This window comes from Sciurus vulgaris (genome assembly GCF_902686455.1).
Source record: "Sciurus vulgaris genome assembly, chromosome: 18".
NCBI lineage: Eukaryota > Metazoa > Chordata > Mammalia > Rodentia > Sciuridae > Sciurus > Sciurus vulgaris.
The window spans coordinates 33,531,094-33,549,731 of NC_136479.1; the positions used below are offsets into that span (position 1 = coordinate 33,531,094).

At 51.8% G+C, this 18,638-nt stretch overlaps 1 protein-coding gene across 2 annotated transcripts in view; it reads left to right on the top strand.

The window, feature by feature from the left end:
- Positions 1 to 18,638, top strand: part of COL26A1 (collagen type XXVI alpha 1 chain) — a 144,423-nt gene that overhangs the window by 62,321 nt on the left and 63,464 nt on the right. The window contains exon 3 of one of the 2 annotated variants that reach the window (XM_079121823.1): positions 267 to 364. In XM_079121823.1, the coding sequence (XP_078977949.1) occupies positions 267 to 364 (98 nt within the window). Of the gene's footprint in view, positions 1 to 260; positions 365 to 18,638 lie in introns of both variants that reach the window. The other variant, XM_079121822.1, reaches the window with a different exon arrangement.

Below are 18,638 nucleotides of genomic sequence, written 5' to 3' on the forward strand. Positions count from 1 at the left end.
GTCAGCCTGGTCCCGCTAGAGGAGGCTGCACCTGGAGAGCTGTAGAAAGGCAGGGCTGAGACCCTTCGGATGGCAGCTGACAGAGAGGGCTGGTGATTTGCCTAGGGCCACATGACCAGCGAGCACAGAGCCAGGGAGACGGGTCCACTGTCCAGGCCGCCTCCCAGACCCTTGGGTGGGCAAAGCAGCCCAGGCGGTCTTTGCAGGAGCCGGGGGGCGGGCGGGGAGCATGTGCCTCACTGACGCTGTCCTGGTGTTAGTTACAGGGCTCTCGTCAGACCCACGTACAGGGTGTCCTACCGCACGGTGACGGCGCTGGAGTGGAGGTGCTGTCCTGGCTTCACCGGGAGCAACTGCGACGAGGGTAAGTCTTCCAGGGTGCAGGGTGCCTGGGAAGGGCACTGGCCAGGCCGCGCTGCGAGCGGGCGCTGTGGCCGGTTCTCTCTCCCCTCTGCTTTTCACCTGGGGTTTGTAGTTTGAAGTCCTTTCCTTTTTCTAAACATGGCTGAGCCGGACACTCTGGGCTGGTTAGCCCAGGGGGAAGCTGCCACCCTGCAATGAGCCCTGAGCCCTATGCACTGAGCCCTGCCTGAGTCCTGAGCCCTGAGCCCTGAGCCCTGTGCCCTATGCCCTGGGTCCTGAGCCCTGAGCCCTGTGCCCTGTGCCCTGGGACCTGAGCCCTGAGCCCTGTGCCCTGTGCCCTGTACCCTATGCCCTGGGTCCTGAGCCCTGAGCCCTGAGCCCTGTGCCCTGTGCCCTGTGCCCTGGGTCCTGAGCCCTGAGCCCTGTGTCCTGAGCCCTGAGCCCTGAGCCCTGAGCCCTATGCCCTATGCCCTGGGTCCTGAGCCCTGAGCCCTGAGCCCTGTGCCCTGGGACCTGAGCCCTGAGTCCTGAGCCCTGTGCCCTGTGCCCTGGGTCCTGAGCCCTGAGCCCTGTGCCCTGTGCCCTGTGCCCTGTGCCCTGGGTCCTGAGCCCTGAGCCCTGTGTCCTGAGCCCTGTGTCCTGAGCCCTGAGCCCTGAGCCCTGTGCCCTATGCCCTGGGTCCTGAGCCCTGAGCCCTGTGCCCTGTGCCCTGTGCCCTGTGCCCTATGCCCTGGGTCCTGAGCCCTGAGCCCTGTGCCCTGTGCCCTGGGTCCTGAGCCCTGAGCCCTGAGCCCTGTGCCCTGGGACCTGAGCCCTGAGCCCTGAGCCCTGTGCCCTGTGCCCTGGGTCCTGAGCCCTGAGCCCTGAGCCCTGTGCCCTGTGCTCTGTGCCCTGGGTCCTGAGCCCTGAGCCCTGTGTCCTGAGCCCTGTGTCCTGAGCCCTGAGCCCTGAGCCCTGTGCCCTATGCCCTGGGTCCTGAGCCCTGTGCCCTGTGCCCTGGGTCCTGAGCCCTGAGCCCTGAGCCCTGTGCCCTATGCCCTGGGTCCTGAGCCCTGAGCCCTGAGCCCTGTGCCCTGGGACCTGAACCCTGAGCCCTGAGCCCTGTGCCCTGTGCCCTGTGCCCTGGGTCCTGAGCCCTGAGCCCTGTGCCCTGTGCCCTGTACCTTATGCCCTGGGTCCTGAGCCCTGAGCCCTGTGCCCTGTGCCCTGAGCCCTGAGCCCTGACCCCTGAGCCCTGTACCCTATGCCCTGGGTCCTGAGCCCTGAGCCCTGAGCCCTGAGCCCTGGGTCCTGAGCCCTGAGCCCTGTGCCCTGTGCCCTGTACCCTATGCCCTGGGTCCTGAGCCCTGAGCCCTGTGCCCTGGGTCCTGAGCCCTGAGCCCTGTGCCCTGGGTCCTGAGCCCTGAGCCCTGAGCCCTGTGCCCTGTGCCCTGTGCCCTGGATCCTGAGCCCTGAGCCCTAAGCCCTGTGCCCTGAGCCCTGAGCCCTGAGCCCTAAGCCTTGTGCCCTGTGCCCTGTGCCCTGGGTCCTGAGCCCTGAGCCCTAAGCCCTGTGCCCTGAGCCCTGAGCCCTGAGCCCTGTGCCCTATGCCCTGTGCCCTGAGCCCTGAGTCCTGAGACCTGTGTCCTGAGCTCTGGGCCCTGAGCCCTGTGCCCTGAGCCCTATACACTGAGCCCTCAGCCCTGGGTCCTGAGCCCTGAGCCCTGTGTCCTGAGCCCTGTGTCCTGAGCCCTGTGTCCTGAGCCCTGAGCCCTGTGCCCTATGCCCTGGGTCCTGAGCCCTGAGCCCTGTGCCCTGTGCCCTGGGACCTGAGCCCTGGGTCTTGAGACCTGAGCCCTGAGCCCTGGGTCTTGAGACCTGAGCCCTGAGCCCTGAGCCCTAAGCCCTGAGCCCTAAACACTGAGCCCTGAGCCCTGGGCCCTGAGCCCTGGGCCCTGAGCTCTGGGGGGTCCTGTTGGCACTGTCTGGGTGAACGATGGAGGGGCTCAGGAGCTCTGGCCTGGTGAAGGGCTTTGATTTACAGTCTCTTTCTTCCATTCTGGCTCTGAAACCCACATGGGGGCAGGCATGGTTGGAGACATGCCTGAGAAAATGCGGAAGAGGGCCCACCAGCCCTGAGGCCATGGGTTTTTCAGAAGGAGGCAAACCCCAGGGGACCTGGCGGCAGCTGCAGATGGGCCTCAGCTCACTGTCCTGGGTGTTCAGAGGCAGGACAGATGGATGGGCCAGGCCAGCTCCTTCCCAAGCCCTGGGGCCCCAGCTCAGCCCGATTCTGGAGCCCAGGAGACCAGAAAGAGCGCTCAGGCAGAAGTCAGAGGCGGCCCACAGAGCAGATGCCATCACACAACCAGGGATAACGGTCACCTGGTTCCCCCATAGAGCTGGTCCAGCAGGAGGGAGGCTCAGGGTCAGTTTTGTATTTGGAGACGGTAGTTTTCCTCCACATGGACTTTCTGACAAGATTACTGTCCCATCTTCTATTATTTAACTTATTGTGTTTTTGTGTGTTCCTTGGGCTGGGGATGGAACCCGGGCACTCTACCACTGAGCCGCATCCCCAGCCCTTTTTATTCTTATTTTGAGGCAGGGTCTTGCTGAATTGCCCAGATTGGGTTCCAACTTGAGATCTTCCTGCCTCAGCCTCCTGAGTTAGTGGGATTACCGTGTGTGCCTCTCCTCTCAGCTCCTAACTTACTTTAAAAAAATACGTATACACTGCCATTCCTCCACCCGTGGGGGCGGGGTTTGTGTCCAGGATCCTCCGCAGACACCCACATCCCTGGCGCTCTCGTCTTATTTAGAGGGCACGGTATTTGCACGGAAGCCCCACACCTCCTCCTGGATACTTTGACGTTCTCTCTAATTGCTCGTAATGCCTAGCTCTGCAAACACTTCTCAGGGCTGCACACAAGGAAAGTCCGTACGTGTTCAGTAAAGACAGTTTTTTTTCTGGATCTTTTCGATCTCTGCGGTGGAATCCAAGGATGGGGAGCCTGCGGACACAGAGACCGATGCTGCAGACGCTCTTATTGAAAATGACCTAAAACGGGGTTACAAATGACAACAAGGGAATGGCAATAATCGTAACAAGGGTGTTTCCAGAGGCCCATGGCCCAAAGCAGGGTGTAAGGGTGTAAGAGGGTCCACAGGTGCCGCCCTTCCTGATTTTCGAGGTGCCTGACACTGGGATGGGGGTGCTGTCCGCACTTGTTGGGGTGCACGGGGCTGGCCCGGCCCTTCCTCAGGGGACGTAGGGGTGGAACTCCGCGGCCACCTGTAAACCAGCACCTCCGGTGTTTCCCTGTCTGCTCCCCGCCCGGTCTCCCGAGCCCTGTGGGACGCAGGCTCTTCCAGAAACCACTGCAGAGCTGGAGCTCGTATTTTAACATCTCTCTTGAGATTCTCTTTTTTGAACTACCAAGTGAAGTCTGCAGGTCTCAAAATGTATGGATCCTAATTTTCATCCAGTAAACAGTGAGTTTTCTCTGAGGGAACCCGCAGTATATCGAAGCTGATTCAAAAGCAGATTAGCGGACTCCCGCATCTACCCGCCGCCGGTCCCGGCGTCTCCCTGCCTCCCGTCTTTCTTCCAGTTTGTCCATCTGCAGATTGTTTATGGTTTATTGCAGCAAAAGAGAAAAACTTAAAATCAGTCAATATAAAAGAAGGACCTGACAGGACCACAGCAGCAGAACTTTGGGGTTCCTCTCTCGACCCGGTTGAGCGCATTGGGTTCTTGCCGGTTTTGTGTAGGTTAACATCCAACTTGGTGGGATCCGTGCTGTCATTCATAATGAATGGCAGCTCGAAGGAAGTGACGGTCTCCCAGGGGTGGGCAGGCTGGCTTGGGGACAGGCTCACTAGATACTGCGGTACTCTGACCTTGGAAAGTGAGCCGTCCTGGGTAATCACTGGGACTAAACGGAACAACGCGGCAGGTCAGTCCGGGCAGGTGGGAGGACCACCGGGCACAACCCCTGCTGCCCCCAGGCCCTGAGCACTGGGACAGGAAGCTGGTGACGTGGGGTTGTGGGCCGCACTTCTGCAGAGAGGAGGCAGGTGAAGGGGTGGACCTGGTGAAACGCCCCTACCAGGGTGGCATTGCCTCGAGAGGAGAGTTCTGATCGGACACTGATCACTGACGCTGATGATCGATATGCCCGCCAGAAACACCCTGGGTTTGGGGGTTAATTGTGAAGAGTGGCCTGGCCCTCACGCCCCCTCAAGACAGCAGCCTCAGCGCCCGGCCAGCCCCTCCCTGCAGAGGAAACTTGCAGACTCGCCCACCTTGGGACAAGTGTCTCCCTGGGGTGGGAGATGAGGCTGGCCTCCCAGGGAGCCTCCCCAACTGCATCCAGGAGGGGCAGTTGGCAGTCGAGGAACTCCTGGGGGTATGTGGGCCGGGGTGGAGTGTGGCACTGGCTCCTGAAGCCCTTGGAAGGATTTTACGTTCAGCCAGGCGCGGTGGTGCGCGCCTGTGATCCCAGCAGCTCCGGAGGCTGAGGCAGGAGGATGGCGAGTTCAAAGCCAGCCTCAGCAACTTAGCCAGAGACCCTGTCTCTCAATAAAATATAAAAAAGGGCTGAGGATGTGGCCCAGTGGTTGAATGCTCCTGGGTTCAATCCCCGGTACACACACACACACACACACACACACACAAAAGGTTTTATATTCCCAAACGTGGTCCGATAAAGACAGCAGACTAAATCGAGGCCACGCCCACAGCTTTAGGGACACTCCTACGTGGTTGTTAAGGGCCCTGCACGCTTCATTCCCCTTGGCTCTCCTCCGCCACCTTCCTTGGAAACCCCGCGGGGGATGAGGGTCCACCCTGCGGGTTTTGCTTTGGTTGGGATGAGGCTCCTTCCCAGGTTATGATCCGGGGCCTGGGAGGATTGGTTCACAGACACAGCCACACGGCCAGTGCCACCGTGCGAATCCTAATGCGCCTGTTTGCTAAAGTCTATCTGCAGCCCTCGAACCAGTACTCCCAGCGGTCACTCCCAGATGCAGGCGGACTGACCACGCAGTTTCCCTCGCCGTATCCCAGCGGAGGCCCGCAGGGCACCGGCCGCTCCGCTTCCCGTCCCAGCTCTTACACCCATGTCCTTTGCATAGTCTGTTTAGTGATCCGCTCTCCACGCTGTTGTCCTTTCGGTGGTGATTTTGTTGTTTCCAATGTCCCCAGGCCGAGCATTGAAGTGCCACCTAGTGTCCCCAAGTCAAGAAGGCGTGGCGTGTCTTGCGGAGGAAATCTAGGTCTGCGAGCTTTGTTCAGATATCACACCGGGGCAGTTGGCCACCAGGTCAAAGTCTGTGAACCAGCAGTGGGGGTTAAATGAAGTGTCTTCAAACAGAAACACTTGCACAATAAGGTTTGTGACTGTCCGTGGACAAGGCAGGTGGCTGCCGCGGGCTGTCCGGAGCCCAACCCTGAGGTTCAGTATTCACTAACTCAGTATTTGCTCTGATCCTGTGGGACGTGACTCCTGTGTACGACAAGAATCGGCTGTGTATCTATGCTTATCTACCTATTTGGGCATCCCTTTTTCCACGGTGTGAAAGTGACTTGCAGTTCTAGAAATCTTATTCTGAGGGCTGGGGCTGGGGCTCAGTGCTTTTGGATTTTGGTCTGGCGGTGGTTTAGGGATTTGCCATAAGATCTTCCCCTGCGGGGCTGGGGGCTGTGGCAGTGAGCCCAGTGGCCAGTCAGCCCTGCCATGGGGGAAGCAACCAAGGTTCCAAAATGTGGTGTAGCCAGCCTTTTTGCGGGGGAGGGGATACACGTATTTAATAAATTGCATGTGATATTGTGTGAGATGATTTTGCCCAACTGTGGGCTAATATAAGTGGTCCTGGGCATGTTGCCAGGCTAAGCCACAGTGGTGAGTAGGTTAGGTATACTAAATGCATTTAAAATGTTTCAAAAATTTTTTCTAAATCGTTATGCATGACATTAGAACGCATTTATGCACTTTGATAAATCATACATAAGCCGGGTATAATTTCTCAGTTTTTTGATTGTACATATGGCAGGATCACACATGCAGTCATAGATGTACATGGGGTAATAATGTCTGTTTCACTCTACTATCCTTCCTAACCCCAAACCCCTTCCCCTCCCTTCACTCCCCTCTACCTAATCTGAAGTAACTCTATTCTTCCCTAGCTGCCCCCACTTATTGTGAATTAGCACCCATATATCAGAGAAAGCATTTGGCTTTGGTTTTTGGGGATTGACTTATTTCACTTAGCATGATATTCTCCAGTTCCATCCATTCACCGGCAAATGCCATGATTTCATTCTTCTTTAAAGCTGAGTAATATTCCATTGACTACATATACCACATTTTCTTTATCCATCATCCGTTGAAGGCCACCTAGGTTGGTTCCCTAGCTTAGCTATTGTGAATTGAGCTACTATGAACATTGACGTGGCCATGTCATCTAGTATACTGATTTTAAGTCCTTTGGGTGTAAACCGATGGTTTCTCTTCAGATCATATGAATCTTTCTCCTTTTACTAAATGCATTTTTTATTTGTGATATTTTCAACTTGTGATGTTTATCAGGATGTATCCCCATCACAAGTCAAGGAGTCAAAGGTCATCTGTATGTGTTCAGTATATTAAAAAAAGAAACACACAGAATTACTATACACCTCTCAAGGTAATTGGGAGCCTCCCTTAGGTGAAAAGTCTCTGGACCTTTCCCTGTGCTTACATGTCAGTGTACCATAAATGCTATTTGGTACCTCCTTTTTGCCACATAGGTTACCTTGAACACCTCCTCTTGCCAACAGAGAGCCTTCTAAGTATCATTTTAAGTGGTTGTATAATTTGGGTACTAATTTTACAAATTGTAGGATTTGGGTAATCATTTATTAACTAAAGCTTTACTACAAAATTCTTAAGTGCTTCCATTTAAAAAATAATATTACTTTTCTGAAGGTTAAGATAACATTTACATACACGTAAAAGCACAGGTATTAAGTGTGCATTTGATGAGTTTTGGTAAATGAATACACATTTCTCAACTTCCAGAAATTTCCACCTCAAATAATTTCAGTTATGATTTCTATCTTCATGGCTCAGCTTTGCCTGTTGTTGAATAAACAGAACCATAAAGTACTCTGGAATCATACTCTTTTATGTGTGGTGTATTTTGCTTAATGTGTTTTTTAGATTCCTCCATGTTTTACTTGTATACCTGTGGCGTATTCATTTGTGTTACTGGGTATTACTTTATCGTATCAGTGATCACCATTTTGTGAGGTTGAGGTATGTACCTAACTTTATAGGAAAAAGATTGTTTCTCAAAGAATTTTTTGCTATTTTACTCTCTGACTGGCATACTCCAATTGCTATTAAGTTCCGATTGCCCACAACCTTGTCAGCACTTGTTATTGTCAGTCTTTTTTTATTTTATCCATTCTTGTGAGTATTGGAATGGTTTTTCATTGTGATTTGAATCTACACTTCCCTTATGACTAATGATCTTGAGCATCTTTTTTGTCTGCCTGTTCAATGTGTTTACTGGCGTTTCTATTATCTATTCTTCTGTTTTGTGAAGTGTCTATTCAAGACCGTTGCCCATTTTTAATTGAGTTGTTTAAATTTATTAGAAACAGCCAAACCATTTTCCAAAGACATTTTCCATGTTATATTCCCACAAGTAAAGTATGTTGCAATTGCTCCCACCCTTGCCAACATTGGTGTTGTTAATCTTTTTAATTTTGGCTGTTCTAGTGGATAAAATTAATTATAATTTCTTTTTAAAGACTTCAGCACTCTAGTTCCTTTGCAACCCCATATAATATTACAATCAACTTATTAGTATCTATGAAAAAATGTCTGTTGGAACTGTGCTTTTTTTCTTTTTTTCTACATTTATTTTTATTTGTTCTAATTTATTGTACATGACAGAATGCATTTATACATTTTGAGAGATCATACATAAATGGAGTGTAATCTCTCACTTTTCTGATTATACATATTGTGATTTTGATAATTTATAGATCTATTTGGGAGAGAATGGATATCTCAATAATGAATCTTGATTCATGAACATGGTAAAGCTCTCTTCTAAGTTTTCTTTTTCTTTTCTTTTTTTTTTTTTTTTTTTTTTTTTTTTTTTTTTTTTGCGATACTGGAGATTGAACTCAGGGCCTTGTGCTTGTAAGGCAAGCACTCTACCAGCTGAGCTATCTCCCCAGCCCTTCTTCTAGGTTTTCTTAACTTTGTCTTTTAGTTTTCAGAGTAGGTGATTTGCTTGTGTTTTCTTGAATGTATTTCTAAATATTTGTACATAAGGTGCTTTTCAAAACATGAATTTCTTTTTAAAATTTAATTTTCTTAGTTTTGTTATTGTTGCTAATATATAGCAATGTATTAGACTTTACTATATTGACATTGTATCTAAAACCTTGCTGAGTTCATTGATTAGTACTGGTAGCTAATTTATCTAGTTCTTTGAATTTCCTGCACAAAGGCTGCAGGCATAGCTAGGTGGAAAAGCATTTCCTACCATGTGTAAGGTCCTAGGTTTGATCCCTAGCACTAGCAGGAGAAAAAGGTGTAAAACTTATTTTCTGCATAAATTATCAATCTTCTATGAATAAAGACATTTTTGCTTCTTCCTTTCCAATCTTTATATGTATTTAATTTCTTTTTCTTGCCTTATTGAACTGGCTAGAACTTCTAGGAAAATGTTTAACAGAAATGGTAAAAGCACATAGGCTGGCCTCATTTCTGATCATGGTAAGTGGGGGGAGTGATCAATATTTCCTATTAACTACTTGATTAACAGTAGATTTTTTCATATGTGTGATTTATTGAGTGAGGATATTCTCTTCTCCTCTTAGTTTGTTGGGAGTTTTCATCATGAATGAGTGCCGAATCCTATCAAATGCTGCTTCTGCATCTGCATTGAAATGGTCATATATTTTTGTAATCCTTTAGTATGTTAACATAGCAAATTACATTGGTTTTGTAATATTAAACTGACCTTTCATTCCTGGAAATAACCTTGTTATTATAAGATAACCCTCCATTTGTATTATTGCCTTTTATATTTCCATATTTGATATTTATCTATAATTTTCTTTCCTTGTAATGTCATTGTCAGTTTTTGGTTGTAAGACACAAACTAGTCTCATAAAAAGAGTTCCCCCCTTCTCTGTTTTCTGAGAGCATTTTTTTTTTTGGCGGGGAGGGTGTAAAATTGTTATTGCTTTTTCCTTAAATACTTTATAGAATTCACAATGAAACATTTAGTCCTGTAGTTTTCTTTGAGGGGAAGTTTTTGGTAATGAATTAATTTTCTTTAATAGATTTAAGGCTATCCATGTTTTTTTTTTCTTACCTTCATAATCATTGATGCATTTAAAAAATCAACTTTATGGAGGTTTAACCTACATATCTCACATTATATACATACGACTGAAGGACAGTTCAGTAAGTTTTGACCCTATGCGTATTTGTGGAATTCTCTTTCTTCATGATTCTCTTCTCTCTGATACTCTGCTCACCGTATTGGCCTCCAGCTCCCTGGCCTCATGTTCCTTTCCTTCAGTTCAGCGGTATCGCCAAGTCTCCCTGTGTCCTGTCATGTGCTCAGATTCAGGAGGTGTCTCCACGTCACCTTGCTTCTCCTTCTCTTCTTAGTCCCTGCATGCCTCTTATCAAATATCTACAAACTCTTTTTTTATTTACAAATTTTGTCCAATTTTCTGCTTCTTCAAAGTGGGAAAACTAGTTTCCTATGAATCAACCTAACATGACTGGAAGCAGAGATTTTACTTTTCCCTGAGTAAATGTTTTCATTGTACGTCTCTGTATTGTTTCATTAGTAGTTCTCCCAGGAATTGTAGTAGGCATCCTTAATTATGATAAATTTAGTCTATATAGAACTATTTCAGGTTAAATGGAACTTACAGCACAATTCCATTTTTCTGCCCCTACCTTCTTCCATGTTCTTGTTGCTGTATATTTCAAATATAAACAGATTGAAAATTTCGCAATTTGGTATTATTATGGTTTAGATATGGGGTGTCCCCCAAAAGCTCATGTGTGAGACTATGCAAGAAAGTTTAGAGAGGAAGTTATTGGATTGTGAGAGCATCAACCATGCGTTCATCCATGGATATGGATCAACAGGGTGATAACTGTAGACAGGTAGGGTGTGGCTGGAAGAAGTAGGTCCCTGGGGGTGTGCCTTCAGGGTCTGCATGGTGTCCCTGGTGAGGGGAGCGCTCTCTGCTTCCTGACTGCCATGTCCTGAGCTGCTTTCCTCCTCCATGCCCTTCCGCCATGACGTCCTGCCTCACCTTGGGTCCAGAGCAATGGAGTTGGCCATCTATGGACTGAGACCTCTGAAACTGTGAGTGCCAAATAAACTTTTCCTCCTCTAAACTTGTTGTTGTCAGGTCTTTTGGTCACAGTGATGAAAAGCTGACTAAAACAGACAACTGTCACAATTTGTGCCTTGAATAGTCACGTTGTCTTTTAAAGAAGTGAAAGGAAGGAGGGAAAGGCTTCTGTGTATCCTGCGGTTTTCATTTCTGGTGACCTTTATTTCTCCCCAGGGCTCTGAGCCTTCCTCTGATATCCTGACCTCTCAGCCCCAAGAAGTTCTTTCAGCACTTTTTTTTTTTTTTTTTTTTTTTGCAGTTCAGATCTGCTTGAAATGAATTCTTTCAGCTTAAAAAAATTTTGAGTATCTATTTTATCTTAATCTTTATTTATCATAAATGTTACCCTTTTAATTGGCATACATCAGTGGCATTAAGTATCTTTGCATGGTTTTGTGACATTATCACCATCCAATTCTGGGGCTTATTCATCTTACCAAAGGGAAACCCACTAAGCAGTCATTCTTCACCCACCAGCCCCTGGCTCTCACAAATGAGCTTTGTGTCTCACTGGATTTTCCTATTCTGGCTTTTTCTTAGAGATAGAATCAGGTGGTATGTGACCTTCTGTGTCTGGCTTCTGTTACTTAACATCATGTTTTGAAGGTCCATCCATGTTGTAGTATGGATTTTGCTTGTCCGTTCATCAGTTTATATGCATTTGGGTTGTTTTACCCGCTGGTTTATGAATAATGCTACTATGAACATTCATGTACAAAGTTTTGTTTGAATACCTGTTTTCAGTTCTTTTGGTTGTATATCCAGGGCTGGAATTGCCAGATGATATGGTAATTCTATGTTTAACTCATTGAAGAACTGAAAAACTGTTTCCTTTTCTGTCTTCTTTCTTTCCTTCCTTCCTTCCTCCCTCCCTCCCTCCCTCCCTCCCTCCTCCTCCCTCCCTCCCTCCCTCCCTCCCTCCCTCCCTCCCTCCCTTCCTTCCTTCCTTCCTTCCTTCCTTCCTTCCTTCCTTCCTTCCTTCCTTCCCCCTTCTCTTTCTCCTCCTCTTCCTCCTCTTTTTCTTCTTCTAATTCTATTCCTTTTTTTCCCTCCCTCTTCTTTTTTCTCTGTCTCTGCCTTTCTGTCTGTCCTCCCTGAGTGACATTTTGGAGAGCCCCTGGTTTCCATGAAGACTGTTGACTTTTGTCCTAGCAAGCAGTGAAATTACCATACATTTGTGAAGAATCAACTTTCATATTTTGGGGGACTGGTTATGGAAATCCCTGAGGCCTAGGATCTAGTTTTTGTTCCTAAGGTTTTATCTTTCTGTGGTTTCCAAGGTGTCAACTAAGCCTGCTAACCTGGAGGGACTTGGGCTTTAGCGTGTCCTTCCCTTCTGGGCAGTGGCTGGTGACTCTCCTCCACTTCTGCAGCCTTCCACTCTGTGTTCTGCTGCACTTACTGGAAACTTCCTTACACATGCTCAGTTCAGGGGTCAGCCAAGGATTTCAGGGGAGCTGTGTAGAGAGTTGGGACTCTCTGCTGGGTGTAGCTTCTCCCTTTATCAGATTTCTCCCCTTGGCTTCCACATCCTCCAGCAGACTGAAGCCAGAAGACTGTGGCTTATGACTTGAGTTCTGGCCGTCCTGCGTGGCTTGTGTGGAGGTGTGCCCTCGGGGGAGAAGCTGGGTCTTAAATAATCCACACAATGCAATTCTCTTTTTTCAGTGACTGAATTCCTTCCAATCGCTGCCTGTAGTTTGTTTCTTGTGTTTTAGAATTTTTTATCCAGAGTAGAGTTAGTCTGATTCAAGCTACTCCATTGTGATTAGAACTGAAACTTCAGGAATGTCTCTTTAACTAAATCTCTGCCCACACCTTTAATAATTTCCTTAGGATAAATTCCTACGTGGGACAGTTGAGTCAGAGGGCATACACCACATCAAGGATTTTGAACCAAATTACCGAATTAGTCCCTAGAAACTCTGCCTGGTGAATTTGTTGCTCACTGATTATGAGGTTCTTGAAGGCTGGCAGGGAGGGGGATTGAATCCAGGGTCTTGTGCGTGCCAGACAAGTGCCCTATCACTGTGCCACACCCCCAGCTGCTACTTAGGTTCTTGAAAAGCTTCTGCCAGCTTTGCTGTGTACCTGGAACATGACTTTCATTGGTGCTGATGGAAGGTGTTGGCCCGGAACCTGGGACAAAGCCCCAGTCCTTCAGCACTAGGTTTGCTTTAAGGCCAGCTCCTCAAGTCCCATTCTACCAGTAGATGTCCCTCCAGTGAGCTCCATCTGTCTGCAGCCGAGGTGACATCATCATCTTATCAACTTGACTTCCTTGTGTCAGTATCCCCTGCTTTGATACGGCACTTTACAGTTTAGGAAGGGCTTTCAGCTTGTTCTGTTTTATAGATGCAGAAACTGAGACCCAGGGGAGAAGGAACTTGACCAAGTCATCCAGCTAAGGAGCAGCCACTGCTCAACTGGAGTCTGGGTCTTTTTGCTCCTCATGGACACTCTTTAAGCTGCCTGGGACCTTTGAAGTCCTAAGAAATCCCACCCGAAGTTGTCCCAGCACAAGGAACAGGCTAGCTGGACTCTGGGGCTGGCTCCTTCCTGCAATTTCATGAGTGGCCTTGTCCCTAGAGATTCAGAGTCCAGATCTCATATTCCTTTGGTGCGGCACAGTTGACGGACTCGGCCATCAGGAGATAATAAGTTTAACTCGAGTAAGGGATTTCTCTCTCTCTCTCTCTCTCTCTCTCTCTTTTCTTTTTTTTCCATCTGGAAATGAATCTACTCAGGACAGGAAATGAATCCCCTGGGCCCTGCATGGGCAAGGGCAGGCCTGGGGCAAAGGAGCTTAGCCAGAGCATCCAAGCGTGGGACCGATTGATTCGGGTCCAACAGGAGGCTGACCCTTCGCCCCAGCTGCAGCTCTGTGTACGGGGCGGCTTGTGTTTTGAATGGCTGAGGGTTCAAAGCCAGAAGGAGTTCTCCTGGGAGGAGGCTGCAGACTCCCGGCCAATCTGCAGAGCTCAGCATTGTCAGGCAACGATTTCCCATGAGTCTATGAGGTCTGTGAGACTCGCCCTCTAGGTCGTGGTTAAAGCTGGGGACCAGCAAGGAGGGCCATTTATTGAGATGAACCAAGCTTCAGGGGGCGGGGGGTTTCCAGGCACCGCTGGGTGCTAGGACCACACAGATGGAGAGAGGAGGTGGGGTGGGCGAGGGGCATGCCGAGACCAGAGGAGGAGCCAGGCGTCCCCACGCTTGCTAAAGGTCTGTTTGGAGGGGGGACTTGGGTGGTCCTCCTCCTGCCCACGGCGTGGGCAACCCCTCTCCCCAAGATTTCCTTTACCTTCCTCACCAGTACCTTCCCAGCGGGTATGCGAGAATTTCCTGCCTTCAAGAAGACAAATCTTAAGGGCTGGGGATGTAGCTCAGCAGTAGAGGACCTGCCTAGCATGCGCGAAGCTCTGGGGTCCGTCACCGCGCGTGAGCACACGCGCTCACACCAACAAAAACCGATCGATGGGATCCGCATCACACTTGCGGCTCTGGCTGCCTTTCTCAGCCAACCTTCTTGCAAGAAATGCAAAGAAATTCCTTGCCTGACTCCATTTCCTGGCCCCCAGGGTCTTCTCCCACCTGGGCCACCAGACCCTTGTCCTGCTACTGTCTCATTTGGACCAGTGGGATTTTATTTTCTGGAAATGACTGAGAGACAACACAGAAAGACATTGAGAGAAGAATCGTCCCTTCCATGTCCCAAGAGCAGGGGGTGAGCCACACCCCGCCAGGCAGGGCTGCGGGGCAGCGGCAGGGCTTGGTCAGCGGGCAGAAGCTGAGGCCATGCCCTTCATTGAGGTTTCTGCTGGGAACTCAGGCGGGGCAGGGAGGGTGGCTTTGGGCTGTGGCCTGCGAGCCGCTGGAGGCTGCTGTGGCTTGGGAGCTGTCTCTAGTGATCTTGTACCTGGGCCAGGGTGATTCAGGGCAGGGAAAATCCTGGCAAGCTGTGTGAGATATAAATACTGTACATACATGGACTGTAACTTATTCTAACTACGATCCCATTCTTGTGGTTGTACCTGACGTGGAGTTACCCTGGTCGTGTGTTCATGTATGAACATTGGAAAGTGACGTCCCATTCATCCTACTGTCCTTCCTATTCCCATCCCCCACCCTTCCCTTTATTCCCCTCTGTTAAATCCAGTGAACTTCTAATCTTCCCACTCCCTTGTTGTGGGTTAGCATCAGAGAGAACATTCTGCCTTTTGTTTGGGGGGGATTGGCTTATTTCAGTTAGCATGATAGTCTCCCATTCCATCCCTTTACCAGCAAAAGCTGTAATTTCATTCTTCTTTATGGGCGAGTAATATTCCATTGTGTATATGTAGCACATTTTCTTTATCCATTCATCTGTTGAAGGGCACCCAGGTTGGGAACCTGATGTTTCTTGAATGAGGGAATGAAGGAAGGCGGCAAAGGCCATTGCCACAGACATGAGATGGGGGGTTTGGATGATGGGCCTCTGATTATCCCCATTTTATGGCTGAGTAACCAAGGCTTAGAGAAATGCTAATGTTATTTGTGTGAGGCCCTGCTGGAGCCACTGGCGGAGCGGGAGCCCAGTGATGGGGAGGATGGGGTGTCCATCACTGCCCTTGGCCCTCTGACTGGCCAATGTGAAGGGGGAGTTCAAGGGGCCTGACCACGACCGTGTCTAACATCTCCCTCTTTCCTGGCATCCCCGGCAAACCCTGGGCCCTGGCAGGGAGGATGAGCCCAGGCCGGCTCTCTGCTGCGGCTGCTTCTGCTCAGCAGACACCGTGGCCGGGTGGAGGTTCTGGGCCTTGGATGCTCCATCGGCACCAGGAGCCACTCCGCCACCTCACTGGGCCTCCACGCCGGACAGGCCTCTATCGTCACTTGGGTCCTGCCGCGTGGGGCTCTAACAGTCCACCGATGTCACCTGCCTCTTTTTCTCCTGGGAGGGGCTTGCCCGGGGCTGGCCCGGGTCACAGAGCGGGTGGTGCGGTGCTGATCCACGGGCCACTCAGCACTCCCCATGGCCACTCAGTCACCTGCCCTTTCACAAGGGGTGGCAGGAGCCAGGGCAGCACCCTGGGAGGTGGCCTGTGTCCCCCCAGGGCAGAGGCTCCAGGTGGGAGATGGGGCTCTCCTGGGACTCACTGCAGGGCGCAGAGGCGGTCAGGCTGCCTCGGTGCCCCCCTCGGGTCGCGGGGTTGGTTGTTGGCTGCCTGTGCTTAGCAGGACCCTGGCCTGTGGCGGGGTGGAGGTGGCTCCCAGGGAGCGTTCCTGACGTCCAGCCTCATCTTCAGTGAGTTTGTTTCTCTTCCGGGGCCTCCAGGACTGCAGGGTCACAAGGGTCTGAGGGAGGACCTCACCTGGGGGCTCCTGACTTCCAGCAAGGCCTGGAAGCTGTGTGGGGGGGGTGCCGACTCTGAGGGTCTCTCCCGGGGGATCGCTGGGGAGATCCTTGCGGAGCCTGGTGCTCTGTCTTCAGGTGCTCTTCAGCCCCACAAAGTCCCTGGCGGGTGATGGAGGAAAAGCTGGGTCTCTGCCTCCAGCCGTTGGCATTTGAGGTGAGGTGGCAGAGCTGAGGGTGGGATTTATACGGGAGCTGGACAGCCTGGGGAGCCCACCCAGGCCCTTCCTGCCTCTGCCGGCGGCTCCAAGTCCCTCCTGTCCCTGCCATACCTGTGTGCATGTCTGGGCCCTCAATCCTGGGTGGACCACCTCTTGCCTTCCCAAAGGGGGTGGCTTCGGCGCCTCTGAATCCTGGTGCCTGGTCTACAGTTCCTCATGGCGCAGGGTCTCTGCGGATCCCCTAGTCCATTCCCCTAGTCCTTCCCCAGACCAGGAGGCAGCTGCAGCCTTCATCCTGGCCCCCCGCCGGGCCCTCCTGCCCCCGGGGGACGTGGCAGACCCACCATGTCCAGGCCCAGGGGCACGGGCTGCGGTTTGCTCCGGACTTGCCTCTCAGGTGACAGAACCGGCTCAGAATCACCCTTCCCAGTGCTCAGGCTGACCCAGGCCACGTGGGGTGCCCCAGGGGCCCAGAGCGCTCGGGCTGCGCTGTTGTAACGGTCACAGCCTCTGGGCCCTGGGCGGATGGGGGACTTGGCCAGCCACTCTCCTCTCACGCTCAGGGGCAGGGGGTCATCGGGAAGCGCTGCTGGCCCAGCATGTGGTGACCTGTGATGTCAGGCCCCTTTACGTGTCACTGGGAACCATGAGCAGAGGGCAGTGGTCTTACCAACAGGACGAGTCCCGTGGGCAGTGTTGCCCCCCCCCGGGGCCTGCACTGGGTCCCCTCAGGGTCTGAGAGTGAGCTGGGCGGGCTGCTTGGCCAAGGGAATGAGCACCGTGGGGACCTTGGTTCTCTACCCAGCTAGAGCTGCAGGCTGGTGACAGGGGTGGGCCTGGGTCACTCCCTCCCCAGCCTGGGGGGTGGAGAGACCCTTAGGCATCAACAGCCTCAGACCCCGGGTGCAAATCCTGACTCTACGCACCTGCTGTGTGTGCAAGTCGCTTCCTCTCGGGCCTCGGTTTCCTCATCTGTCGAGTGGACACAGGGATGCTCGTTTTGGAAAGTGGCTGATCATTTGCATATTTAATGAGGTGAGTCACAAGTACCCATGGGGCATATAGTAGGCCCACTGTAAGTGGCGCTTGTCACCACCGCCATTCCCTCGCTGTCCAGTGCCGACCACCATGGTGTCAGACACACACGTTGACAGATTTTCCTGTCATGCCCTTAGGAATGCAGGTGCCTAGTGGTCACCTCCTCGTGTGTGTGTGTGTGTGTGCGCGCGCGCGTGTGTGTGTGTGTGTGCGCGTGTGTGCGCGTGTGAGAGAGAGACTCAGACTCTGCATTTCTTTCCTGAGGCGGTCTGAGGACAGGTTCCCTGGGTACCAGAAGCAAGGTTCCTCAGCTGGCCAGTGGCCCTGGGCAGCCCTGACAGGTGGAGGGCATCAGGAGTCCCCGGGCCAGGCCAGAGCTAGTGACCTCAGCTGCTGAGGCAGTGGAGGACGGCAGCGGGGGCTTGGGGTCTAGCCCAGTTCCTCTCCGAGGGGAGCTGGGAGCAGAGGGATGAGTCAATGGACCCTGGGAGGTGGCCAGTGGTGTGGGCAGAGCTCGGGTTGGGGCAGGAAGTCGTGGCCGTCCTAAGCCACCTGCTTGTCAGTTCCTCCTTGGAAGTGGGATCCCAGGAGCAGTCTCCCTGGGATGGGGGACAGCTGACACGGAGGATCGCAGCCCCCAGCCCTGCGCTCCCGGCAGTGGGGCTCCGTGCTGTGGATGAGCCTGGTCATGGTAAGCCTCCAGCGGAAAGCGGCGTGCCTTCCCATGATGCCACGTCTCGACGCCAGGTCAGGTGTCAACCAGGGAGACAAAGTAACGCTGGGGTCCGGCCGTAAAACTTTAGCGGGAGGTTTGCTGTCTTGCACGTGTGCTGGGTCCCGGCCGGGGTGGGGGAGGGGCGGCCAGCTCCTTCTTCCCACTTCCTCTCTGTGGGGCTCGCCACCCTGGCGGGCAGAGTGCTCGGATTTGGGTCTCAGCTGGCAGCGCCCACCAGAGTGACAGTGCCAGGGCTGATTTCTGTAGACCAGACGGAGAGCTGGAGTTTTGACCTGCTGCACTGAGTTGGGGCCCGGCCCAGCCTCCGGGGGCCTCGGTATCCTCATCTGTAAAATGGGGCTGGAGAGGGAACCTTCCCACAGATGTTTCCATGGCAAGATCCTCTACAGCCTGGCAGAGCATGCCAGCAGGCACCCATGCCACGCAAAAGGGGTGCCATTCTGAGTTTAAAATCCCCCTCCCGGGGCTCTGGCCATGGGGAGCCCGCAAAGCTTCGCAGGCTGTCGGGCACAGACCAGGCGTGAGTCCCGGAAA